The sequence below is a fragment of the Megalops cyprinoides genome, chromosome 19 (genome assembly GCF_013368585.1).
Source record: "Megalops cyprinoides isolate fMegCyp1 chromosome 19, fMegCyp1.pri, whole genome shotgun sequence".
Classification (NCBI taxonomy): Eukaryota; Metazoa; Chordata; class Actinopteri; order Elopiformes; family Megalopidae; genus Megalops; species Megalops cyprinoides.
In genome coordinates, this window is record NC_050601.1 from 21,121,725 (window position 1) to 21,149,184 (window position 27,460).

The 27,460-nt window shown below is 41.9% G+C and overlaps 2 protein-coding genes across 3 annotated transcripts; both read right to left on the bottom strand.

Moving 5' to 3' along the window:
- Positions 1-400: 400 nt before the first annotated feature.
- On the bottom strand, positions 401-10,851 carry scpep1 (serine carboxypeptidase 1). 2 transcript variants are annotated; one of them, XM_036553304.1, is made up of 14 exons: positions 10,749-10,851; positions 10,114-10,253; positions 9,566-9,655; positions 9,081-9,236; positions 8,889-8,963; positions 6,945-7,017; positions 6,639-6,676; positions 5,751-5,879; positions 4,317-4,401; positions 3,763-3,876; positions 2,703-2,840; positions 1,855-2,018; positions 637-746; positions 583-604 (listed from the first exon to the last, which is right to left on the bottom strand). In XM_036553304.1, the coding sequence occupies exons 1-13, from the start codon at positions 10,801-10,803 to the stop codon at positions 684-686; spliced, it is 1,320 nt and encodes a 439-aa protein (XP_036409197.1). In that variant the 5' UTR covers positions 10,804-10,851; the 3' UTR covers positions 583-604; positions 637-683. The 2 variants fall into 2 exon arrangements, with proteins under 2 accessions (XP_036409196.1, XP_036409197.1); XM_036553303.1 differs by having other exon boundaries at positions 401-746.
- An 11,880-nt stretch (positions 10,852-22,731) lies between these two features.
- On the bottom strand, positions 22,732-25,819 carry LOC118794671. The gene is made up of 5 exons (XM_036552919.1): positions 25,741-25,819; positions 25,018-25,356; positions 24,650-24,706; positions 24,385-24,503; positions 22,732-22,942 (listed from the first exon to the last, which is right to left on the bottom strand). The coding sequence occupies exons 1-5, from the start codon at positions 25,802-25,804 to the stop codon at positions 22,853-22,855; spliced, it is 669 nt and encodes a 222-aa protein (XP_036408812.1). The 5' UTR covers positions 25,805-25,819; the 3' UTR covers positions 22,732-22,852.
- Positions 25,820-27,460: the final 1,641 nt, after the last annotated feature.

The window sequence follows — 27,460 nt, forward strand, 5'->3', positions numbered from 1 at the left end:
CATGGAGCAGTTGTCCCTGACAGGCTCAGTACTCACTGTGCCTCTATCCAGCATTCTGTAAATGGGGTTAGAAAAGCTCAATGTACTATATCTACAGCTCAGCAACAACTTAACAATGACTTCAGTCGGCCTGTAAGGTGCTTTGGGGTTAAAATATTGAGTAAACTCACAAAAGAAGGTTTACAGGTGACTGTGGTCACAGTCTTAGCATCAGGGCACAACAGTATTTTAATGGGCTCTGATTTATATCTGGGAAACAAAAAAGGTGAGATTCACCTTGCTGTCCAAAGTCCACATTAGAATGCCCTACATTTCTGCTAATGACCTCAACAAGACAATTTATGAGAGACACAGAATTTAAAAAAACAACAAAACAAAACATTTATTGTTCATAGCGCTCAGACAGATTTATCAAGAAACAACATTGGTAATCAAAATAAAGATTTTGGTTATTTCAAAATTCCTGACGATCAGAAAAGAATCGAACGATGTTTTCTAATATGGACACAGGAGTCAATGAGAAACGCGATATTCTGTGATATTTGGTAGGCAGAGCATTTGATTGATTGTCTTCAAGTATTTGCAGGCCATTCCACATTGCATCTGTGTGTGTGTGTGTGTGTGTGTGTGTGTGTGTGTGTGTGTGTGTGTGTGTGTGTGTGTGTGTGTATGGGACTGGGTGGTCACTCTTGCTGGGTCACCATCCGCAGCATCTTCAGGGCCATTGCTCCCTGGTCTGATGGGATCTGCCAGAAACAGAAGCATCATGGGTACCTACAGGACCTCTGCAGCAAGTGGTCCAAACTCATTAATGAAACATTACATTCAGAGCAAGGGGACAAAGGTGTAATCAGGTTTGCACCTTGAGTTATAAATATATATATTGCCAGGATTTTTAGTCAGAATCACTGGGATGCTTGAAGACCAAACTTTAGGCAGAAATAGATTCAATCTGGAGGTAACTGATGAGCTAAGATGTGGTAATTGCCCTAGTCTGATCATTACACTCTGTTATGCTTGGAACTTCTGTATTTATCCACAGTGTGTCTGTGTCAATGTATGCAAGTAAGAGCTCCTGCTCTAAAATATTTCAATCCAATCAGCTGTCTGTGTCAAGAACCGTCTCCACTCTCACTGTAATGACATGGATGCAAGAATAAATTCAGGACGTCTAAGGAACAAGTCTCAGAAGGAGGAGATGAACTGTTTCATGACAGTGCTGATACTGTCTCCAAGCAGGCACTCAGAGGGATGTACAAAACTGAACTACAGGTGTAAATGATTTAGTAACCCACTAACAAAGACTGAGTTCACTACTTAAAAATAGTTTATCAAGTGTGAATTTTTCTTTCTGCTTTCTTTGTTCAGAGTTAAATAAATCAAACAAAGTTAAATAAACAACTGACTTACTGCCTACACAAATTTCTTCAGTATTGTGTGCGTTTCATTTTGGTCAGTTGGTGCAGCAGGTCATCTGCACATGTTTGCACACACAGCTAGTGCCACCAAACAGCCACATGGCCTATGCCTGACGGCCTTTTCAAAGTGACACACAGTTCTGTGTCTGCAGCACTTTTAGAGCCCGGCATGCTGGCCATTGGCAAATATTTTGTGTGGACAAGAGCTCCAGCTAACCTTCGCCGATTGTCCATTATCCCTTTGAAAAGAAAACGCTGACCCCTGCTGAACAGCCTTGGTAAGACACTTTTGATCTGGGGGCTAATTTGCATTCTTAGCTTGTGAAACCTGGCATGGGGAAAAGAAAATCTTTTTTCCTTTTTTAAATGTGTGTCAACCTCTCAGGAAAAGTAAAAACAGAATTTCTTTCTCTCAGACTCTCTGTGCATGTCTTACCATGTGGCCAGCCTTGAGGATCCAGTAGAAGGCAAAGTTCTTGTGGATCTTGTAGAAGGCTCCGGTTTGGCCAGGAGAGGCGGGGTCGTCCAGCGCTGTCCACTGCTGTTGGGTGAAGTGAGGAAGCCCAGGCCACTTCAGTTTCTTCACCCACAGCTCCTGGCCTGCGCGCACACACACACAGACAGACAGACACACACACACACACACACACATACACAAAAAGTGGTCACTACTACTGCCACCTACACGTCTGTCAGATACTGCTAGTTCCACTCTGATCTACTCACTTATCTCCAATAGACATTTTTGCAGGTTGAATTTACAATATAAAAACAATAGCCTATAACTTCACTGTTGTCATTAAAATGCATATATGCACATATGTATTTACGATGGAAGTGTGTGGATCTGTGACCTACTTCCCACATCAAGCCAAAGACTCTAATATTATTAAAGATAATATTATGAAAAATGCCATGGTTGATATCATACGTAGTATGTTCTGATGACATTAAATGCTCTGGCTGTCAAAGTGTGGCATTTTACAAAAGAACAATCATATCTTTCCATGTGTGAAGTAATCATGCTACATTTTATTGCTGTATACATATAGCATCTCAGTCAAAGGTCATACTGAAAATAAGAAAAACAATAAAAGTGAAGAGGGTTAATCAATTGCATTGTCCAATCACCTCATAGAACATGCCTGTCTCAGCAGAGGATGTCACAACTCATCAATCTGCATTGATACTTAAAAGAGAAATGACATTCTTACCAATCATTTAATGTAATTATAACTTTTTTCCCTAAGCAGCCTAACCGGGGCACATTTGGGGAAGATTTACCCATGGTGTCCACGATCAGGTCCAGCTGCCCGTTGTAGACAGTGACGTTCACGCCTGCGGCCAACAGCTGGTCCACAATGTCCACCACGGGCTTCATGAAATCTCCTTCCATGCTTGTGAAAACAGCATTTGCTTGGCCTGCAGAGAAAGGCACACATGCTCCCAGTCACACCTGGCTTCACGCCAGCGCCGTTAAACTTGCCTCCTGGGGACATATTGGGGGGGGGGGGGGGGGGGGGGGGCATGGAGGCAGTGTGCCTAGTACTCTGGGTTTGGCTGCAGCCACGGCTCTTAATGACTTAATTGCTTAACGGCCCAATTAACTTCATGGCTTAATGGCTTAATTAGCCAAGTCGTTTACCCAGCTTGACCTTTTCCCACGTTTCCGCAAATGACGAAATCAAAGCTGAAGGTTGCACTTTTGCTGCGTGTTCAGGGAGTATTTTACCTCGGTGCAATCTGGGAAATGCACAGGTCTAAATGCGTGATGCTAATGTACTGACTGGACCAATCAGAGAAACTGGCTGGTACAAAAACCAGCATCCAGATAGCCATTCAGGGACTGAGTTCCACAAGTGCAAGTATAATAACCTCAGTGGGCATGCAAGTGTGTTTAGTAAAGCACTGCCTGTGTGTAATTAAAAGTCAAAGAACCAAGATGAGTCTGAAATGACGTACAGTCAACACTAAGGTCAAAGACAGTGACACTATCAATCCACAATCAGTTTGCACAATGAGGATGGTGTTGTAAGGTATAGGTCTACCTAGATAGCTAGCTAATGTAATTACAGGCATTCTGACCAACTGTAAAAAAATAAAAACAAAAGATGATTGCCCATCTTGGCTTGATGTTTTTCACATCACGTAATTTCCACACAAGAAAGTCCATTAATCACTGAGGACCAACTGATGGGCCTGTCCCTAAAACTGGTCATGTTACGCAGTCCCAGTCTGTATACGGATTGAGGAAATCACCACCATCACAAAGGTGAACTTTGGGAGCCCTGTCAAGACAAGACACCCAACACAGGCTGTGCAGGGGGGAGTGTCACCGGATTACCTCCCCAGGTGACATTCTCCGGGATGACGCCCAGCTTCTTCCTGATTGGCCCGTTCATCAGCTCCCCGAGGGATTGGCGGTGCAGGGGGCGGACGTGACGGCGCCTGAGAGCGGCTGTGGGCAGAACGTTGACAGGGACAGCATCTCTCAGATGGAACACTGAACCGAGGTCCTGACTCTCTGTGGTCATTAAAGATCTTATCGTATTTAGATCTTACAATGGCACTTATTGTAAACGAGTAAGGGGTTCCCCCAGTGTCCCGACTAATTACCAACCAGGCTCTTTCAAGACGGCCATGTAAAGATCTCCCAGGTAAAGCGACTATGTAATTCCCTTCCCAAGTAATTCCCTCCTCCACCTCATCATTCTAAAAGAGAATAGATTCTGAGCTGATCCCTACCAGGGAAAATAAAATTTAAACAAAAAAAAAAAATAAAATAAAGCCTTTAACGTACCCTACCGAGAATGACCTCACAAGGGCCTTCACTGAATGATGACACAACTGCAACACTCACATTCATTAAGAAGCTGTGAAAGCCGAAACATCTCTTACCAAGGTATCCATCTCCAGCCACCTGCTTAACTCTGCCATCAGGGTCCTGGGTGAGGATGTTATAGAAGTTGACCCCATTGGTATTCTGGAGAAACAAGAGTAAAACATTATTTTTTAAAAACAATTACAACAAGTAAAACAATTTTAGGGTAAATCTGTGGTTAACCCCACCTTAAAATTCTAAATTACAACGCACGCTAACTGAACATTGGTAAGATCCTCCATGGAGTGAAATCAGATGCCGTAAGAATAGAATTATGGGCTGTTAGAGCTTTCTGACAACTCCCCTGTTAATATCACACCTGCACCCTCCTCTCAGAGTAAAGCTAAGGATTAAGGCAGCCATCTTACCACTTTGTTTACTACTTTATTCATCAGATGGGTTTTTGGATTTATGATTTAGCGTGTTTAATTTATTCAAATTTCATTTTAATTCACTGTGGATTGCATTAGGTTATGTTAGATTATATACATATAAATTATATGGTTGGATTGAGACAGCCAGACTCCCTCTGAATCAGTGCTGTTTTGGTAATTGACTGTTTTTTTTAGATTTATTATGTTTCCCTTATCAATTAAAAATTCATTTTTCCACTGTTGTTTACAGTGCCATTTTCTTGCAATGTCATTGTTATTTATGGATCAAAGATGTGTTTTGTACGTTGCACTAGAGTCTGCACTTCCACCTAGGTTCTCTGTACCTCGCCACAGAAAGGCACGTTGTGTGTGAAGTCAGCTATCAAAATGAATAAGGCCAGACAACAATGTCTGAAACTATTCTTTGCACAGCGGCTGTTCACAGGCCAAGGACACGTGCGCCAAAGTGCCAGACCGCAGACACCTGATGTCACAGTAGGAGACATCCAGACCTTGCACCTGTCATTGAATTGGTGACCGATTAAACTAGACTCAGCACCTTAAACGCAGACAGTCAGAAAGGAAGGTGTCAAGGGTCAGGGTGTCTCAAATGCTGATGCAATGGTTTTTCAGGACCTCTGTCACATCATGTGGCACCTATTATAACTGTTGAAAAAAAAAAATACTGTCCCGAAGATTTTACATTTGGCCCAGAAAGACAGAACTGTTCATAATACGAGTTTGTGTAAGTGCTGGCAATCTGTGGCTAAACATGGAAAAATGAATGAGGAGGACTGTGGTTTTAATCTACTGAATAGCCAATTTTAGAGAAAAAGCTAAATTTCTAGAGCAATGCAGGCCACCTGATATTTCTACAGATGGACGTGCTAGCTTGCAAAAGATCTAGAGCACATAACCAACGACATGGACAAAGAAAGGAAAGGGAATAAATGATGGGTTTGACATGAATATGTTCAGATGTTCGGAGTGGAGGAATGTGTGAACCAAACTCCAAATATGTATGGTGAGGATCAAAGCGCCCGGACCAGCACACAGGCTGCGTCACCGCAGACTGACCTGTTCCACCACGCTCTCGGTGATTGACCACAGCTCCGTGGCCCTCTCGAAGTGGCTCTCGTTCACCGCCTGCTCCACGGCCTTGGCAGCTCTGGTCACCTCCCCCAAACCGTAGTCATCCAGCAGGGACTGAGAAACACAGGGGAGACACTGGGCTTCAACAGGCAAAGCACAGAGCGCTGCTGACTGTGTCGCACATAACGCAGAGCACTGTGCGCAGAGACATGCTGGACGCAGTGGTGTGCTGGCACCTGCAGGTCTCTAAGGCACGCCCATTAACATGCTTCCTGAGGACGGAGGGTGGCGGTTGGGTTCCAAACACAGATTAGGTAAGACTATATTTTGTAAAAAAAAGGCGTATGCTCCATCTGCCCAGAGAACAACATAGTTTGCAGATTGTAGGCTTAAGCTTAAAGGTTTAACCCTTTATCAAGGGTCAGAAGTGGATTAAAAAGGCTCAAAGACTCAAAAAAGGAGTCCCATATGTCAAAACATACTGCAAAAAAGGACATGTGACTAGTGAATATATAAAATGGCTTTTTTTCCCCTCTTTCGCCACATGGGACTCCACTCTTTTTGGAATCCGTGATCCACTGTCTTTTCTAATTGAAACTTTCGTCACATTCAAGGAACGTGCCTGGTTGGATGCAACATGGACGGCCTCCATGGTGCTGGGCAATCAAGGCTTGGTTTATGCGTCCAACGCAATATTTTCCCTGAGTTTACAACAGTCAGAGAGCTACATCTGATATTCATAACAGTTCGCAATAACTGCAACTATTTCACAGAAAAGCAATTCTGGTGCAATGATAAAATGCCCTCTTATCAACCTCCTATAGTGGCATGTTGCCCAGACAACATCAGTCAGTGACAGGATGCAACACTCACTGTGCTGTACAGGTAAGGTCCCCAGGTGAGCACAGAATCTGTTAAAAGAAAGCCAAACCGAGTAAGGTCGAAGCAGGAAGTACACTGTAAGCCATCATACACTTCTTAGGTCTTGGATCTCATGCATCTCTTTTCTGATACACCTGAAAGTACTACACATCAATTAGAAGATGCATGCAAACACCACAGAGCAAAATCACCGAGCTGAAGCTCTCCTCTGAGTGCAGAGAGCTCAGAGCCTCTGGACCTGGCTGCTCACACAATCAGGTATTCGTCAAGCGAGGAAGCTTGAGGAGGAAGACTCACCAAGTGGGGAGATCCAGGAGTCTCCCAGCGCCACACCAGCAAAGTTGCATTTAATCGTCCTCGCTTCAATGGCCTGAGATCAGAGGGAACACTTAAAGGAGAACCCAGATCTGCAGACACTCACCACTCATGAAAACGCTGACAGGACAAAATGGGTGATGTTTTTGATTCAAACATCAAAAGAGAACACTCACTACATTATACACTATATGGCCAAAAGTATGTGGATACCCCTCCTAATTATTGGGTTTAGGTGTTTCAGCCACACCGATTGTTAACAGGTGCATAAAATCAAGCACATAGCCATGCAATCTCCATAGACAAACCTTGGAAGTACAATGGGTCATACTGGAGAGCTCAGTGACTTTAAACGTGGCATTGTCATAGGATGCCATCTTTGCCACAAGTCAGTTTGCGAAATTTCTGCCCTGCTAGATCTGCCCCAGTCAACTGTAAGTGCTATTATTGTCAAGTGGAAGCATCTGGGAGCAACAACAGCTCAGCCACAAAGTGGTAGACCACTCCGGCCGCCGAGTGATGAAGCGCGTAGCACGTAAAAACCCCATATCCTCTGTTGAATCACTCACTACAGAGTTCCAAACTGTCTCTGGCTGCAACATCAGCACAAGAACTGTGCATCGGGAGCTTCATGAAATGGGTTTCCATGGCCGAGCAGCTGCACACAAGCCCAACATCACTATGCGCAAAGCCAAGCGACGGCTGGAGTGGTGCAAAGCACACCGCCACTGGACTCTGGAGCAGTGGAAACGCGTTCTCTGGAGTGATGAATCTCGCTTCACTACCTGGTAGTCCGATGGACGAATCTAGGTTTGGCAGATGCCAGGAGAGTGCTAGCTACCAGAATGCACAGTGCCTACTGTAAAGTTTGGTGGAGGAGGGATAATGGTCTAGGGCTGTTTTTCAGAGTTTGGGCTACGCCCCTTAGTTCCAGTGGTAACATTAATGCTACAGCATACAAAGACATTTTAGACAACTGTGTGCCCCTGTGCACAAAGCAACGTCCATAAAGACATGGTTTGACAAGTTTGGTGTGTAGGGACTCCAGTGGTCTGCACAGAGCCCTGACCTCAACCCATTGAGCACCTGTGGGATGAATTAGAACGCTGATTGCGAGCCAGGCCTTCTCGTCCAACATCAGTACCTGACCTCACAAATGCTCTTTTGGCTGAATGGGCACAAATTCCTACAGACACACTCCAAAATCTTGTGGAAAGCCTTCCCAGAAGAGTGGAGGCTGTTATAGCTACAAAGGGGGGGGGGGGCAACTCCATATTAATGCCCATGGTTTTGGAATGGGATGTCCAATAAGCTCATATAGGTGTGATGGTCAGGTGTCCACATACCTTTGGCTATATAGTGTATCTACAATGCATACTGGTGCAGAAATTTGTTATGTCAACCCAGATTCAATCTAACCACAGTGCGTTTTGTTTTTAGCTCTGAGAAACAAAACTAAACAGGTGTTGCTTTTTCCACTTTTCCTATTTTTTTGTGTATTGCACACCTGCCAAATTCATACCATCTGGTTAACCTTGGGCCTAAGCCAGTTCAAAGTGGTTCAACTGACGGGACTCTTCCACCCACTTAAATTACACTCTCATGGTCACATGCGAACTTGCGCTAAGAACTGTCATTCAGCATGGCATTCATCTGGTGAAAGAAAAAAAAACCTACAAGGAAGTAAAGACTCATTCAGCAACGTGATCACTGCCATGACTCCTCGGCCTCACGGCCTTACAAACGCACTACCTTCAGTGCTCCTGTTTTAGGAGGGCAGCACAGACCACGAGATGCGTTAGGTGTTTTCCGATCAGCCGCAAAGAGGTCATTTTCCAAGACCCTCCTCAGAAACCACAGCCCCCATGGCGTTAAACATTCTGTCAAATCTTTGAGCGCTTTTGAATCACAAGCAGTGAGGAGTACCTTGGTGAGTTCCAGTGCGATCGCTGCAGCCATTTTCCCCCCATAAGACTCAGAGAATATGTAGAAGGGGACACTCTGCAGGAGAGGGAGGAAGAAACACACATAAGCAAGTACTGACGCCTCAGGGGAAGAGGACACACGTGGTCCCCTGCCAAATGTCTGTCCACCACCGCCCTGTCTCCCCTGACGTACGTGGAACTCCGTTTTGGTGGCGAAGAAGTTTTTGAGCAGGACCATCATGTCCGCCGCCACCATGGCCACGTCCTTGGTCAGGGCGTCCTCTGTGTCCGTGTAGCTGTAGCCCGTGCCCACAGGGTTGTCCACAAACATCACACTGGCAGCCTGGATCTGCAGGGGTGCCAAAAGACCTCGGTCAGACACACACCTTAAAGCACAGAAACAGGCACCATCCGGTCCCCCAAACCAAACCTCAAATTAAAGTCACGGCTGGAAAATTAAGTTTTCTAAGGAGCATCTCCTTAGCCTGGACGTTTAACTGCTTGACATGTGCTCAAAGTGGGGTGACTACACACACACAAAGACACAGATACACACACACACACAAACTGCAGAAGGTACAGATGTAAACACACAAAAAGTGTCTGAACCATAGAGCACACATATTTGTCTGTGAAAACAGACAAAAACGCTCAAGCTACGCCGAGTGTTTGGCTTACCCAGGTAGTGTTCCTGGGGGCCAGATCTCTGTCCAGGGGGCCGATCTCCTCAAAGTTCCCAAAACCACACCCTGACCCACCAGGACCACCCTAACGTGGGACACCAGAACGCAGTCAGAAATTCAGCAGTACTTTTCATTCAGTGGTCCTTTCTTAAGCATGGCAGTATGTTTACATTCAGAATCAAAACAGTAGCTTCGGTCACATAGTGCATGCTCTTAGAAATCATCAACTAATTTTAAAAGGTTCTGAGTGTTTTTTTTTTTTTTTTTTACACAATAAAGTACTTACTTAAAAATAACTCATAGCAGTGTTGTTATCTATTTTGAGTTGTCCGTATTTAGCATGGAGTGACAGATATTTTCAACATTGATCCCCGCACAGGTTTTTACGCCCAACGGGGAGAGCGCGCACCAGTGGAGATACATCTGCCTAGCCTATTTTTGTTAAAACAAAAGCACAGTGCCTAAACAAAAGCACAGTGATGTTTTTTCTTCCCTCTCCGCCCTTTCGATTTATATCCACATAATTCGTATCAGACCGCTGACCTGCAGCCACATTACAAGGGGCAGGTCCTTGTAGCTTCCAGACGAGCCATCGGCGTAGTACAGCCACCAGAACATGTGCGCTCCCTCGCGGACGTCCACATACCCCCATGATTCTTTGGCTGGCAACGGACCCAGAGACACTGCAAAGAAAATGAAGAAGTCACCTACCTCAAACTGCTGATTATGCGGCGTTGCTTTGTTTCGAACATAGGGCTATTGAAATCCAGCTAGCGAAGCTACTTATAGTCTAAAGGTTAAATCATGTGGACAGATAAAGTTAGAACGATATAACAAAATGTAGCCTAAATTCTAGTTTCACACTGTACCTTGATAGCACTTAGTACTTGTTAGTGAAGTGACTAGATATCATGTACTGGAACACACGGACTCTTTTACTTTCGGATTCAGGCTTTGACGCTAAACACAAAACAGAACTGGTGTACAGTGATATTTCAGATACTGTGAACTATGTTTTCCGAATTTAACATCCACCAACACCCACTACGTCCCTGGGTACACAGCTTGTTAGCTAGTACTGCCTCAATTTACTCTCTATCTTAAAGACAAGGGTTTGGACCGAAGGACTTTATAACTTAGCTAACTGGCTAACTTGTCGAATTAAGTCGTTTTCTGACCTGGATCAATGAGCAAGACAAGCAGCAGTCCGGTAGCTATCTTCAGTCGCCCCATTGTCCTGAATAATGCTGGCTAATTGTAATTTTGCAATGCTACTGTATAGAGTCATGTGATTTTTTTTTGTTGATCAGCTGACCGAACATTAAACAGGAAGACAGATGAAGACCATATGGGAGAGTCCCGACTGGAGGAACTAAGGGGACAACTAGCACGACGTCACATGGGCTGGCGGAAAGAGTCGAATACGTCCGAATTCCTCTCAAACGATCTCCTTCTCCAAATTATAGGACGGCATAGTCCCCAGTTTCATCGAAGAAGTATACTCCTAAAAGTGCTGGCTTTAATTTTAAATAGTTGAAAAGCAAGCTGTAGCCCAGCTGTGGTGCGATGGGAGCAAAAAAAAAAAACTTGTCAGATGTAAGTGGAGACCGAATCAGTGCCGTCCAATGCATAAAATAACATTAACATCCCCAAACCTTAGGAGTAATTCAACCGCAGATGTAATATGTGGCTCCGTACTGAAATTACAAGACGAATCGAAACCAGACAGCACTTGAAACATAAGAAATATGCCATGACTTATCTTTCAGGATTACTTACACCCTTTCGTAAGAAAACATTTGATCACACCATCTTCTGTCTCTTTGAGCCTACAAACGCAAGACTTGGTTAAGATATTGTACTAAATCCAGCATTTCTTCGTAAAAGATTAATTTAACAAAAACGTCGTGCTTTTTATTGAAAGTGAGAGCGCATGTTTCCTCTGCATGATTGCATTAGTGGATTTCAGATATAGAGCATGGATCGATGGAGAAGTTCCATTTTAATCTTCTTAGGTAAATGTTTTTAAAATCTAAACGGCTGTATAGGTTTATTACCTGCAGCCACTTTAATCGTTTGCTTTTAATGTTTCATTAAGCATGCTAGCACACAGAAAATGTCGTACAACTTAACTAACTTCCTACGAAGGAAACTTTTACTTTTCTACACGTTCCTGTAGCCTTGCTAACAAGGACAAGCGAATCGACATGTAGAGTGTTAAGTAAACTAGGGTAAATGGAAGTAATTACATCAATAGCTGTGGTATCATTGTCTAAATCTGTATTAATGCGCAGTTTACCCATTACCTCCGACAGGTGGCGTACATTGACAGTTGTTTATCTAAGAGTCAATGCATCACATCTCAACATACTAATGATCTTTAAATGAACCTTTAAATTTCCCAGATAACCGCTCATGATAAGCACATTGAGGTGGTATCTAGTTACAAATACATCCATTAAATACTGATTTTCCTTTAAGCCTCATATTGAGAATCTTGTCAAGGATGAAGTTGTGGTTTTACTTTAGAAACAAATTGTGCTTTTCTTTCAAATTCAGAAGACGACTGGTTGCTGCTACCTCTTTACCTGCACGGGATTATGGTGATGTATTGTATATGAAGGCATCAGCACAGTGTGTTTGCACCTTAGATAGTGTTTATCATAGTGCTTTGCAATTTGTTACAAATCGTAAAGCCTTCGCGTATGATTGTATACTGTATTCCAAAGCTGGTTGGCCATCTTTGTTCTCGCCCAGGCCCAGTCACTGGTTGACTTTTACTTGTAAATTCATTTCAGTAGAGCTTCCTTCATATTTATGCGATTATATTACCTGGACATATAAAGGTCAGTATAACCTGAGATTCCAAGATTCCTCTCTAGCTTCTTCCTAGCTATGATTTCGACTAGCCTGCAAAAGATTTAAAACAAAATGAACTGCTTTCTCTCTCTGAGTTCAAATCTGTTATTAGTGCTAGGGAAGATGAGTCTACTGGACACTGTCAATGCTTTGAATAAATTGTTGTCTGCTCTCTCTCCCTCTCTACTCCTCTCTCCCTCCCTTGCTCTGGATTCTCTCTCTCTCTCTCTCTGTCCCTCTCTTTCTCTTCTATCTCTCTGCCTCCATTTCTTGTGTGCTCTTATCTCTCTCTCTCTCCCTCTCAGGTGCTCTATCTCTCGAAGGCCTTCATTGGTATATTATCATTGTCTTTTAATGTTTTTTCTTGTTATTTTTTTTTCTTTTTTTATGTCTGTAACTTCATGTGCTGCAGCCTTCTTGGCCAGGTCTCCCCAGGAAAAGAGATTTTTACCTCATTGGGACTTATCTGGCTAAATAAAGTTAAATAATTAAAAAAATCTATAATTCTGGGAGAACAACATGTGCCCATGTCTTCCAACAAATAGCACTGTACCTCACACTGACCTGTCTTTTGGTTCGCAAAATACTGATGGGAAAAAGGAAATAGTTTGTTTAACAGGGTAATGCCCAAATGTAAATACTGTTACAGCTCTTTGGTCCTTGTTTGCTTTTCCTATAAATGGTAGTCTAAATAGCAAATCTTTCTTGTACTCAGCAGCTCCTAAAAAGGTGACATTCTACATCGCTACAAATATAGCTATAGCTTAAACCAGTGCAAGCTTGCTTTGGATGTGGTAATTGAACAAATTTAGCAAAAAAGAAACAGTTGATCATTGATCTTTCTTTAAATTTGGTGTGATTGTCAACTGTGGGGAAATGCAAAAAAAAAAAAAAAAAAAAATTATTACGGTACTTGAAACAAAGATTAAGATATCTGCCTCTATAGCCCCTTTCATCTGTGTAGCGCATCAGCTGCTACTAACCACTATGTTGCTCCTCCCTACTTCCCTCCAACTAATTGTAAATATGAAATTTTAGTCATTGGACTTCCCCTATATGTTATAAATGGCAAACCTTCTTTCTTGTTTTGTCAGCAACTCTTTAAAAAGTGGAATTCAATAAGCTGCCAGCTTACTGTGCATGTGATAGTAAGATCAGTGGTTTCCGCATTTGCAGTGTGTAATATTCAGTGTGAAGAGACTAGTTTCTGGGAGAAAGCAGAAGGTAGGTGTATCTGTCTGGTAGAGGCAATGACCAAACCTGCCACAGTATTGCCTTCCATAATCTCCCATCTGTGCCTCACCAGGCCGGTTCCCTCTCCTGTGGTGAATGTACACCTCACAATGTGCACTCTAGCCTAGTCTATCTCACAGGGAAACACATCTTTAAACCCTTTTGCAGGTAGAATAACATCCATTGGCTAGTTACGCTCCTCAGTAAAATGTGCAAAGCTGTTCAGTCCACGTTTCAGCGACTCCTCCCACATCACTGAAGGCCTTGCAAGCTTTTCCGCAAATCACACCAGAGACTTTGGTATGTGAGCATGTAAGTTTGCATCTCAGTATTCACAAGCAACTGGACCAGCACCAGTTTTAATATGTATGTATGTGGCTCCACAGAATGTATGCCAAAGCTGAAGCATTTAAGGTAACACAGACCAATAAACCACATGACCAAAGCATAGTTGAACAGCAGCATCTAACCACTAGACTCAGAGTTTCCAGCTTGCACCTACTACACCACATTAGCCACAGTGTTTGTCATCTTCATCAGCCGGAATGTAAATGGTCTCAACCTGCCCATGAATCAGAGGATAATCACACCTCCATCAGTGTAGCAATCACTGAATTCACTCTTTTATACCACTAGTTTCACCTGACGCCAATGGACACTGTGTAATAGTTGCTGCTCAGATTCACTCACATATTAGCTGAACATTATGCAGAAAATGTACTGTGTTTTACCAAACCTGCATAATGATTTCACATTCCAACTTCAGTGCCTTTCTAATGCTTTAATTCCTGTACTCCTCAAGAAAACCCCATAAGCTCAACACTGGCTCACAGTCTCCAGTATGGCCAGGGCCTGTACATGTCGCCTTATGAGTTGGATTCATATGTCAAAGGGTTAATCCAAAAGATCCATACCATTCTTTACTCTGCACCATTAATTCAATGTTATCTGTGGTTTTTCAGGTACAATTTTAGGTGCACTCACCTTTGCAAAGAATGTGTGTAGCTGAATTGAATTTTTGCTGCTGCTCCAAATTAATTATGTGCTGAACATAATTTTAAGTATGAAATTACAGTATGCAGCTCCCATTGCATCGGTTTGTTCCAGCAATATTCAGTTCTCTTACTTTCCACCTGGCTACAGTACAAGACTGCCCTCAATCACTACTTATGTACCGTTACAATAGTACCCTTAGCTGGTATATTGTACTAATACTACCAAGGGTGAGACAGGATAGAAGCAGGAACAGCTAATGTTTTACAGGGCAATGACATGTGTTTGCATACCTCTGATCCCATGTGTTTATTCCTCATCTAGTACCTGCACCTATCCTGAGAAAATAGGCAGAATAGGACTACAGAATGAATGAACATGGAAGTGAATAGTTTCCAATGAATTCAGCAGCTCTTCACCTCCCATTGATTGGAAGTACAATGGTGTCACTGATTGACATAACTGTTACAGAAACCAACTCCCTGTGTTTAAGCATATAGAGCAGACACCCCAATAGCTATTTATTCAAGGCCAGTTTTACACTGCATGAACTCTGGCCTAAGTCAATGCATAGGTCTCCGTGTCCCACTTGCATATACTAGAGTAACTGTCAAGATGAGCATTCTGCGCAAATTCCTCTGCCTTTTTCGTTTCATTTCATAAAAACAGAAATAGCGCTGTATGTCAAGAAGATCTGTTGCACTTTCTCAAGGTCAATGCATAGATAGCATAGGACCCTATTGTTGTAGGCCCCTCCCCCCTCGCGCCCGGGATGCCAGAATCATGAAGCTCGGGCAGCAGGGTGGGCATCAGTTTCATCTGCAGAGGTGTGGGCAGGAAGCTCCTTTTTCGGATACAGAGAAGCCTGCTCGCGGTCACCATTTGTGGTGCATCTATTTGCACACATGAAGAGGAAATATCACCTCCAACAACCTCGCAGGCACACTTGGTCAAGTTGAAACGTGTATGCGGAACGACAAAACAGTAGTGTTGAAACACATAAACACACACACACACACACACACATAAACACACACATATAGATATTGACATCTGTTTACCTATTTTGGTGCTTGGCACTTCTAGCAGCTCTGTGAAACAGACACATATAACCTTCGACTTGGCTCTTCATGCAATTTCATTCAGGAAGTCAAATGTGAAAACAGTTAACACCCATCAATTTCTGTGCCATGGATTTTTAATTAGTAACAATAAGAAAATATTTCAGACTGTGCACTCTAAAAAATAAAACATTGGGTCAACAAAAAAAATTAAGGCAACATTTTGCATCAAGCTTTTTCAGTTATGCCAACTGCTGGTAGAAATACATTGATCCAACACAATGTTTTAAGTATGGTGAATTAGCTTTTCGGTCGCAATAAAAAGCATTTTTAAGTAACGTGAGCTTCATAACTGTCAACATGAAGTGTTTTTAAGTTGACTGCATATAAGTTTTTTAACTAGTTTTTTTTCAATATTTGAAAGCAAAGAAAAGCAAAGAAAATGGTAGCCCCTAGATTAATTTAAGTGTTTATATTGACTAGCTTCTAGCATTGCATTGTTCTTAATAAAGATATTTTCTCAACCCAGCTCATGTTTGAATTTTTTTCTGAGTAAATATCTATCTGAATGAAATCAAAGTAAATGTTAGACAATAAGGTTAACTTATTTTGCACTGAGATTTCACAACACAACATCACGTTATACTCAAAGCATAAAAAAGTTTTAGCCACAAATATCTACAGTGACTCTACTATTAGGAACGTAACTATTTAGCCTACTGTTCACCATTACCAGGCAAAATTATGAGTCTCTGTTTGAACCACAGTGTGAAACAACTCAAACAACGATGCAAGCATGCCGAATGTATTATGAGAACATGAATTAATACCAGGACTGGATGATTAACAGCTCATTCACTATAAAACAGTTATAGAAAGCATCTGCTTTAACACTCTGAAAAAAGCATTCTAAAACACTCTAAAAAGCATTTCTTAGTAACATGAACTTAATAACTGTCAACATGAACACAAGTGTTTAAGTTGATCCAATACAATGTTTTTAAGTATGGTGAATTAGCTTTTCGGCCACAATAAAAAGCATTTTTAAGTAACATGAACTTAATAACTGTCAACATGAAGTGTTTTTACGTTGACTGCATATAAGTTGTCCAAACTAGTTTTTTTTTCAATATTTGAAAGCAAAGATTTAAATTCTGGATAAACAAAGACAGCCTGAACTTTTGAATGTATTTGTACAGCTCTGTGAGCGTAGAATACACATATAAAAGACAGCACCAATTCTAAAGTCAATTCTTAAGTGCAACACACCTGGTGTGTAACCAGATAAAACCTCAAAGTATATTAACTTTGATATTTGTAATGGCAACACCAGTATATGAGTTAAAACTGTCCATCATGTGGAGAAGTCCCCAGACAAATCAAGCAAAACTTCCAACTCCCTGAGAGTGCTGAGGTTTTAAGAGAGAAAATCAGTCAGAAAATACTGTACTTGGGATAGTTGAGGTTAAGAGCATATATTATGCCCATCAGCAAAGCACAGGATCTGGCGACATCAATCCTCTGCAGGATCTTGGTTCCCTCGACTACAATGGTTGCACACCCATCACCGATGATGGCAATCTTCATCACTTGCATCACAAGGTCTGCCTCGAGCTCCTCTGTGTCCTTGTAGAAGAAATTAGAAGGTGTTAGAATTTTGGAGAAGACAAAGAAACGCATGACTCAAGCTCTTCTCTATGGTGACTTTACCATGCCTACTTAAATGGTAACTCAACAATGAAATGATAAATTCAATGCATGTTTTTCTAATACCATAAGACACATTTACTATGTCAACTTTCTCACATCACCATCATCTCCTCCAGTGTCATCAATATCAGACTGCTCATCCACCTGATTAACTTGATCACTGAGATCATCTGTATTTGAAGGGTTTACATACCTCTTTAGCAAGCCTTCTTTGAACTCTTCCAATGAGTGGGGAGTATGCTTGCGACTTCTGTGGGAAGCAAACGTTCCATAGATGTTAGTTCTGAAATTACGATTTTTGAAAACACAGGTGACAGTTTCTTGCTTTTGCAAATATCGACCAAGATGTTCAAAATACTCTCTTTCAGTGGAGATTGCGCCTACACTGCAGCACTGGCAACAGAAACTGATTATTTCAGAAGATCTCACTCTTTCTTGAGTTGAGTGTTTTCGTGACAGATGTGATCTGAGGCTACCGCATGTTTTAAAGGAACAAAAACAATCTAGGTGAGGACATGGCAGAGGTTGCCCACCGTGGCTGTGATGTAACCTATAATGTTTCAACAACTCTGCTTTGGTAAGAGATCTCAAATGTACAAATTGCAATGTATTTGCAATGCAGTTACAATGAGGTGGTATCTCAGTCGCAACAGGTTTGTCAGACACATATTTTTTGCAAGCTTATCATGAACTGGTTTCTATCGAGCATTATGCTCAGAGTGAAACAGGAATAGTGTGATTTTAAACAATTAAGACCATAAATGCTTCAGAACACACTGCAAAATTTAACAATTTAACAATTTGTATTGTTGTATTGTTGTTGTAGTAGCATTATACACTGAATTTTGGGGGTCATTCCTATGTTCCCAGGGTCCTATGTTCCCCAGCTCTATAGCACATAATGGGAACCTGAAAAAGATGTTCCCCAGCTCTGTATTCGCTTAATATGACATGGATAATGCTTCCAAGGGCCCAAATGGAGGTTCAGGTTAAGGTTAGCTTTAGCATTAGCTCTAGGGTTAGCGTTAGCTTTAGCTTTCCAGTTAGCATTACCATTAATGTCAGATTTAGCCTTGAAATTTGGTTGAGTCAGAGTTTGGGTTAGGGTTAGGGTTAGAGTTTAGGGTTCTGTTAGCATTAGCATTAGGGTTAGCATTAATATGTGGGTAAGTGTTAGGGTTAGGGTTGTGTTAACATTAGCATTGGGGCTAGCATCAGTATGTGGGTAAGTGTTAGCATTAGACTTATCATTATCTTGAGAGTTAGCATTAGCTTTAGGGTTGTGTTAGCATTAGCATTTGGGGTAGCGTTAGCATGTGGGTAAGTGTTAGCATTAGCATTTCGGTTACTGTTAACATTAGCACTAGATGCATTACCATTTACCACGTTACCACGTTACCATTGTCTGGTGTGTTTATAAAATCTTGAACTGGGGAACATAGGGCCCCCTTAGGACCCTGGGAACATAGATACGCTCCCGAATGCGAAAGACATAGCCTATGCCCCAAATGTAAATTTGATGAATTATATGTTTTGCAACAAAAAACTAAAGTTTACTTTCATAATACAGCACTGAATGGATTTCTATTCTATGTTTAAATTAATGGTTGTTTCATCCCCTCCAATATGCTCCCATAACATTAAGTTAGTGGTTGTCTTGTTCTCCTTTTTAGCTACAGTAACATTTCAGGGTGGACTTGCCAGAATTCGATGTTTATTAGCTCACCAACAGAATTCTGAGTCAATGCAAATAATTTCAAGCGTAAAATTACTCCCTTTTCACTCAACGTTAGATTTAGAGCACCTGCTGGTCTGTCGGACTATGGCAGATTTACGAGAAGCTAGCTAATTGACACAGAGTGTCTACATTCAACACAGCCGCTAAATGGGCATGCTATCATATCACATATGTGAAGCGGACGGTAAAATTCCAACGAATGTGTTGAAAACATAAGTCGTCAAACAAATTTAATTAAGTCACCAGAACTTGAATTAGGTCTTTATTGATGAATCGAAGATTTTAGGTTAAGGTTAGTCATGATAGTATGCTGAAACAATAGGTATAATTTGTGTATCATCAGAACTCAAGAAAATAACAATTACAATTAAGTCTAACAATATCATAGAACTTGATATTGTTAATCTCACAACAATATATATGTAATGGCTAAAGGTCCTCTGAAATAGTTTTTAGAGTGTAGATATGAAAAATATTGACACCTATCAATTTCTATGCCATGGATTTTTAATTAGTAACAATAAGAAAATATTTCGGACTGTGGTCTCCTGTCCTGTGATTTGTATTTTAGATTTATTGCATACAAGTATTCAAAATGAATATACCTCTTTAAATACAGCACACTACACATCTTTAGGAGACATGCATTTTTTAATGTTGATTTATTGACTAGTTCTTAAAGTGCCAAAGGTATACATGGTTTTAAATGACACATGCACTTCAGCGTAATTAAACTAAAATTTAACATCATAATTATAATATTTCATGTTCATATTTCTATTTAATAATGTAATGTAGTTTTCTAAATTATATTAACTGAAACAGTGAGTAGGGCTACATGCCTCAGCGGTATTCCTTTTTCAGACATTACGTTATCCCTAAGGTACATTAGCCTTTTCTGTCTTTTAAAGTCACTTCTCACGCCCAGTCATTATGAAAATCGATAACCACAAACATAATTAAAATGAGTAGATGCTTAGCAAATTCCATACTCAGTAAACTGACATATTTGCATCATTGTGCCGTAAAGCCTAGATTTCTAGTTTGATGCAAATATGTCAGTTTACTGAGTATGGAATCTGATAAGCATCTACTTATTTTAATTATGTTTGTGGTTATCGATTTTCTTAATGACTGGGCGTGAGAAGTGACTTTGAAAGACAGAAAAGGCTAACGTACCTTAGGGATAACGTAATGTCTGAAAAAGGAATACCTTTGAGGCATGTAGCCCTACTCACTGTTCCAGTTAATATAATATAATATATTATATTATATCAGATATATCAATTAATATACCAGAAATTTTGTGTGTGTTGTAGATTGTGTGTGTTGCATCGATGCACAGACTTAATCTATGGCACACACACAATTTCTGATATCCAAAGTCATACTCAAGCCGTTGGCGACCCTGCATTAATAACCTAAGTTACACACAAAGAATCATACTGGGTGCAGCTATCAGGTTTCTTAGGTGCTGTATGGTTCAGACTGTCCTATGCAAGCACCCATACTTATGGGTTGTTGTAGTCAGCATTCAAAGTACAGATGGGCCTCAGACCTTGGAAGGTCTTTGTCTGTTCAAACTAGCGCTTGCAGAAAAAAAAAATGAGAATCATGGCATGCACACATTTGGCATCTACACACAGAGAAGCACAGTGGCTTTGAGCAATGGAGTCTAAGAAAACTTCATTGTGCAAAAGGTGAGGGTAAACTACAAAATACAAAAACAGGAAACCAAGCCGTTTCAAAGTACATCACAAAAATCAAAAACATTTAAATATACCAGGCAGCATCTGATTTTTAGGTCATTTGCAGTGAACCTGTGCTAGCACAATACACCTATACTAGTTGTATTTCACCTTCAGCTAGCCCATGCAAGACAACCATGCAACTTTTCATGAATGCAGTGGTTGCTGAGAGAAAACTGGCCTAAATGTCAAGCCAGAATGCAGGTAATTTGGTAGTAAGTGACAGACATCCTCGTTTCAGGCAAACTATGATTCATTACACACGGGCCAGTTCCTCTGACATATGTCGCAAATTGGTAACAGAGCTGGGGGACTTTTCTGGGAAATATGGAGGAGGGGTTATGTGCACGTATCTCAAGTCTTAAATTGGTTCCTTGCTTTCTGTCTCATTGAATGAGAGCATCTGCTAAACAAAATGCACAAATGTATATTTCATACGACTTTCTTCCAGTATCTGCAACAGATGGTTATCTTGCTGTACTGTTCAGAACTGTGATGTATGCAAGTTAGTGACTGAACGCTTACTGTAATTCTGTCAAAAAAGTTACTTGCAAAAATGCTGGTGGCCTTAAGGACAAAGGATCACTGGAATAAACCACTATTTATCTATTCATAAACTAAAATTATGACATATTAGTATAACACTAATTTGTAATTTACTGTGCTGTGTGTTATGTATAAATACAGTAACTATAAAAAGGCCATCCACCACTATATTTACTGTGCTGTGTGTTATGTATAAATAACTATAAAAAGGCCATCCACCACTATGGATTATTCTATTAAAGTTCTAGAATATGAGAGTAGTAAAAATTCTGAAAGAAGAGACAGACATTAATCCCATTTCCATACTGTCTGCACATCAATCCCATTCATACTGACTGCAAATCAGCCACATTCCCATGCTGATCACCAGTGCATCCTGAGCCCATATAAATTCCACTGTGCACTAACTAAACATGAACTGCACTGCACACACTGACCACACCTGACCTGTACCCAGAAGTGTGCTGATCGCTGAGTGCACTTCAACTGTGTGCACACTAACCACACATCAAAATATTTCTGCAGCCTGAAACTTATACTTGAGAGGATGGCAGTGTAGCATAGTGGCTAAGGAGCAGGACTCATAACTGGAAGATTGCTGGTTTGATTCCCCTGCTGGGGCACTGCTGTTGTACCCTTGGGTGAGGTATTTAACCCAGAATTGTCTTATAGTAAGTAAATATCCAGCTGTAAAATGGGTAATGTGAAAAATTGTAACCTATGTAAGTTGCTCTGGATAAGAGCCTCTGCTAAATGCCAATTAAGTGTTTGTTATAACTCCAATGACTGAATAAATATCAGCAAAGACAACCAGTTTTGATCAACAACCACAAAACTTTATTGGCTTTCCAGAAACAGAACAGAATGTCTAGCATACACACTGCACTACAAAATACTTTGAAATGAGAATTCAGCCACATAACTTGTTTTTTCTGCTACAGTGTTGTGGTGAAGGCACAGATGAAAGTTTGAAAAAACGCCTACAATGCCATACCCCTAAAGAAAGATCCATTTTAAAGGAATGATGAATAAACATCTGTACAGTAACCATTCTACCCCTACATATAATGTAAATTAGCATACTATTAGCATACATAGCACTTACATAAATGACAAGTACCAATGCTACTATTAGTAAATTACTGGAATGTTCTAAAACAAAAATGAACGCAATAGTCAGCTTTATTCTTAATGCGACATTTAAGATGATGAAAGTTTTTTTGATTAAAACATGAGAACATTTTCTGAGCCGAAACCGGGCGATGCAGGGGAACGATCGGCTTGCACCGCAAGCTGCAGAGTGATTGCGTCCGGCAAGTGACGGCACGCAGCTGCCCGGCTTGGGATCCGTGTCTCCTGTCCGTAGCAGGTGTCTCCAGACCGAGCTGGTCGCCTCACGGAGCTCGATTCAGGCGCATGTCCTCGTAGACAATCTCGTGGGGGCTTGGTTGAAAACTTTGCTGCCTCTTGCAAAGCCTCTTAACCTGGAGGAGGGGGTGGGGGTGGGGGGTTGTTGGACCGCAGACAGAGACTGAATGTCACCATGGTAACAGGTTGACCTCAGTGCACAAAGAGCGACTGCTGTGGAAATGCGGATCGTGCTCGTGTGGCTGGAGGGTCTGAGTCAGTCGCCGCTCGCAGTACACTGCTGTCCTCACCCACACACCAACACTGCTGCAGGAAATGCCTGCTCACTGTCGAGAAACGCTTTGTTTTTAACCACCTGGCTGGTTTTGTAAAGGCTACATTATTTTGCAAGCGGAGTTATGTTCACACGCACTGATTGGTAATTTCGTGCAGGAGCTTGGGTTCGGTGACGGAGGAGCGCCACTCTTATTGAAGGGCTGTAGGCACAGCTGCTGTGGCCCTGAGAAAACAGTTTAACCTCAACAACAAAACATACGCTGCGTAAACAGCATGTAAACTGTCCAAGTCATGCTGTGCTGTGTTTTAATGATTACATTTGATTTTAGATAACGGCAAGCAGCCAGCTCAAGTCAGATGCATCTGGGTGACAGGAAGTGCTCGTGCATGCTGATAACCGCAGCATCGTGAGAAGAGGCACAGACATCACACCTCCTGTGTGACCTCCTGCAGCATGCCCTTTGTGGTCTGATACTCTGCGCACAAACACAGCAGAGACGCTTGGTTCTCCACGCCACTGTCTCAGTTAAGCATTACTATCTTTAAAACAGCCTTGCGTTTTCACAAAAGACCGAGCAAGTCCGCTTTCAATGATCAGTGGGAAGGCCTTATGACCTGGTCATTGAGGCCCGTCGCTACCCTAACGAAGACGAACGAACACCCACTGTATAACTATTACGATTTGTTACATGAATAATTTTTCAGTCTACGTCTAAAGTGCCTCTTAACACCCCCGTCTGCATAGCTGGTGGCTCTGCCCGGTGAGTGAAGTCACACAGACCCCTTCAGGAGCAGACCCGGCCAAAAACCACAAATAGAGAAAGGGACCAAAGCTCAGACCTGTCCCTGGCTCTGGTACCTTTCTCTGGATGATCCTGTCACTGCCCCCCCCCACCCCCCCCCCAGGCATGAGCAGACTCTGACATTGGTCTCCGACTGTAACCGACTGTCACAGACATGTAAAAAAATGACCCACATGGATTGTATTTTTTTTGTCATATTTTAAGGAGGTTATCTCTATTGGCTTTCACCAGGGGCCAGGGAATGCTCTCTCAGTTCTTCACATTTCAGTCTCATTAGTGTTTTTTGTTGTTAATCCCCCTGGAAACTGGAAATAGTGCTCTTCGAAGTGCCGCATTGCAGCTGGATCGCACCAAATAAAAGTCAATTGATTAACTGCTTTTCAGTCGTTTTGCTGTTGCAAACCCCAAACCAAAATGAGATGCTGTGTTTTGGGGTCCACGCCCTGGCACCCCAACCTCTACCCTGCAGTGATACTCACCCTGGGGGCGCCCCATACTATTAGGATGACGATGCAGAGCAGGACCACGGCACCGGCGGCCAGGGCGCTGACCATCACCAGAGCGGAGGACACCTGGGCCCGTTCAGCCCGCCCCTCTTCTGCACACCGTCAGACGGGACAGAGCTTTGTTATTCGACAGAGGAAATCAAGCCCTGTTGTCACTTTCATCAAACATTTCCCTCACTGATGACATGGAGCTGAGAATCCCCACAGTCACTCTCTCTGTGACAGAAAAATCACTCACCCTTCTTCACGGAGGCTGTGGGGGTTCCTTCCGTTAAGCTGGGAGGTGAGGGCCCCACTGTGTGAAAGCATTCAGAAGATCAGAATTCTGCTCTCATGGGTACACTCACTATATCAGAACTCTCCTCTTACTGATACACCAAAATTCACAAGACCAAAACTGCACTTAGTACAAAAAAAGGTCTGTGTCTAGATCAGCACCGGAGCAGAAAGCTCTTTAAAACAACAGGCTTTGAAGACCTTGCTGAGCCTGTCTCCACAAACTGGTTCTGTTGCCGTGCTGTCGATCAGAGCAGCGACCACAACTTGAGCGATCACTGTGGCGCATGAATATGCATGCAAAAACGGTCAAACCATGTATACTCTTACCGGTCACATGAAGCATTGTAAACTGCCCATCACCTTGGACTGTCTTCATGTTGTGGTCTACAAATTTATTGTACAGGCACCAGTAAAGGCCAGAGTCATCCTCCGTCAGGTTGCTGATTGTGACGGTGAAGTTTTCGAGCTGTCCTTCTGTCTTGAGCTTGTGTTCGAATCGACCACCTGGTGTTAGTTTATAGGTATCCTTGTCCAAGTACAGAACACTTTTCTTATCAGGCAGGCTATGATACAGGTAAAGCCCTTCTTGGTCCCGCAGTGTGGTGGAACACACCACAGTGAACTCCTCTCCAGGCTTCAGCTGCAGGAACCTCATGCTCCTGATCCCTATGGATTAGAGAGAAACACACAGACACATTAGCACCGGTGGAGCATTGTTTCATGCTACTCATCCTTGGCCAGCTTCAGCGGCCAAAGTTACATGGTCACTACACAAAATGACATCTTGTTATCCTAAACAATATGTTATATTGTTAGATATTTATACATTCAATTTTATCATATTTAATTACATTTTAATAACTATACAAAACTGGTGGAAGCAGATAAAAATACAGATCTTTTAGCAACAGTGTTTATCAGACGTGAATAAATAAATGTTGAGCTTTCAGGGCTTAGTTAATACCACATATTCCAGGCCGTAGCCTAAAAACAGCAATAGCTCCAACAACAAACAAATGTCAACAGCATGGAGAACCTATTCATACTCACCTTCAGCCCAGGTGCTGGGAGAGAACAGTAGAAACACAAAAAACTTCAGAGGTCTAACCATCATGTCGAATCATCCAGAGCCACTGTATAGTGCAGTGATAAGTGCGTGTCCTCAAAGCTCAGGAAATAAGTGAAAGGTTCACGTCTGCCCCCCTCAACCAATAAGAGCACCCAAAAATATCAGCACTCTGTCTTGTTATTTGTCCTTTTCTACACTGAGAAAAATAAGAATGCTTTGTGATTTTAGTTGAGTGTGGGCAGGTGAGTGACTAAACATCAGGCTCGTCAATATTTCCAGAGTTTGTCACAACATTTTTTTTTCTTCACAAGGTTTGTGTATGATGAAATGTTCAGCATCAGTCTCAATGCATGATTTGAACAAGCACACCAGCTGTTCACAACTTCTTTTGACCTGCACTGGACACATTTGAAAAAGTTAGGGAACATGACCCATGATTTAGTTTATTTTAAGGGGCCATCTATCCATGTATCCATGCTGATTAAGTGAGACATTTTTACAAACAGACATCATTGGCAATGGTAATCAGCACAGTAAATGCACAGTAACAAAATGGCAGATCGAGAGTGCAATTAATTAGAATTAAGAATTTACTTGTATAAATGTATGTCTCATAGTATCAGGCTTGCCATCGTGCGTTGAAATGAAATCTAAACGTTAATATTTAAAGTTTCTTTGTATACTTTCAGTTGTAGTCACAGAATTTAAGTGGAAATTGTCTTGCATGCTTACTACCTGCTCGCTACCTGTTTCCTGACTAAAAATTCAAACAGCAAATAAAAGACGTCACTCTCTCAAAGTGGAGATGTAGCTTATTTACCATCTGTTTGCCGGAGGACCAGTCCCGGATTCCAGGATTCCCGAATTCAACTATCGGAGCAAAATATGCACGATATCAGGATACGATGCAATATATTGAGATTACTGTACAAAATCCAATGATCCCTGCAAAAACAACCATGGAAATGAGTCGAAGAATATTTTTGTCGTAATTTGGCATGATGAAAATACTGGCTGGCTGATTTTCTTTCTTGCAACATTTTTGAGCCGGTCACCTGTCAGCTTTATCATGAACATAGCTCACTTGGCATTTTATAGTTCTAAAGACCGTGCAAAAGAATATCCAAATGATTTGCGCGAGAATAGGGAAAACTTGTTTCATGCGCAACTATGTACGGGAAGCCGAGGATACACATTTGTTATGCAAGACAAAACAAGTTAGGGGTCCACATTGGTGCAGACATTTACTAGGCGCTGCAAAAACAGTAACACGTGCTGAAAGGATCAAAGTAAGACGCTACACAATACATAATATTAATAGTGTTTCCCACGTTCTTCGACTTTACCGCTAATTGTTTGGCGATGCAATGCCCTCTAGTGGAAGAGGTTATGAGGTATCTGCTCATACAGGGAAGATGTAACATGGAACGGTTTTTGAAGCGCCATGATGTTTAGCAGATTATATAAAATCCCTGTGGATTGAAAAATTATTGATCATATGATCAGATACAAGACAGCAATGCTCATGGTGAGTTCGCTCTGATCTGTCTCTGGTCTTCTTCTTCACCTCTCAATAGTATCATTTTATTGGTGTCACTTTTCAATTATCTCTGAGGAGGCAACTGGGGATGCGCTGAGATCCGTCTAGGGGTGCACCCCTAAACACCCCCACAGCGTAAGTCCTGCTGGTCTAACTCTTTA

What these genes read in the sequence shown, in the direction of transcription:
- scpep1 (XM_036553303.1), bottom strand. Translation starts at nt 10,803, where the DNA reads ATGGGGCGACTGAAGATAGCTACCGGACTGCTGCTTGTCTTGCTCATT. An exon ending in CCGAGAGCGTGGTGGAACAG is followed by an intron (nt 4,402 to 5,750) that starts GTCAGTCTGCGG and finishes TTGTTTCTCCAG; the next exon opens with AATACCAATGGGGTCAACTT. An exon ending in GGCTGGAGATGGATACCTTG is followed by an intron (nt 3,877 to 4,316) that starts GTAAGAGATGTT and finishes TTCTGCCCACAG; the next exon opens with CCGCTCTCAGGCGCCGTCAC.
- LOC118794671 (XM_036552919.1), bottom strand. Translation starts at nt 25,804, where the DNA reads ATGATGGTTAGACCTCTGAAGTTTTTTGTGTTTCTACTGTTCTCTCCC. An exon ending in TCCCAGCACCTGGGCTGAAG is followed by an intron (nt 25,357 to 25,740) that starts GTGAGTATGAAT and finishes TCTAATCCATAG; the next exon opens with GGATCAGGAGCATGAGGTTC. An exon ending in TACAATGCTTCATGTGACCG is followed by an intron (nt 24,707 to 25,017) that starts GTAAGAGTATAC and finishes GCTTTCACACAG; the next exon opens with TGGGGCCCTCACCTCCCAGC.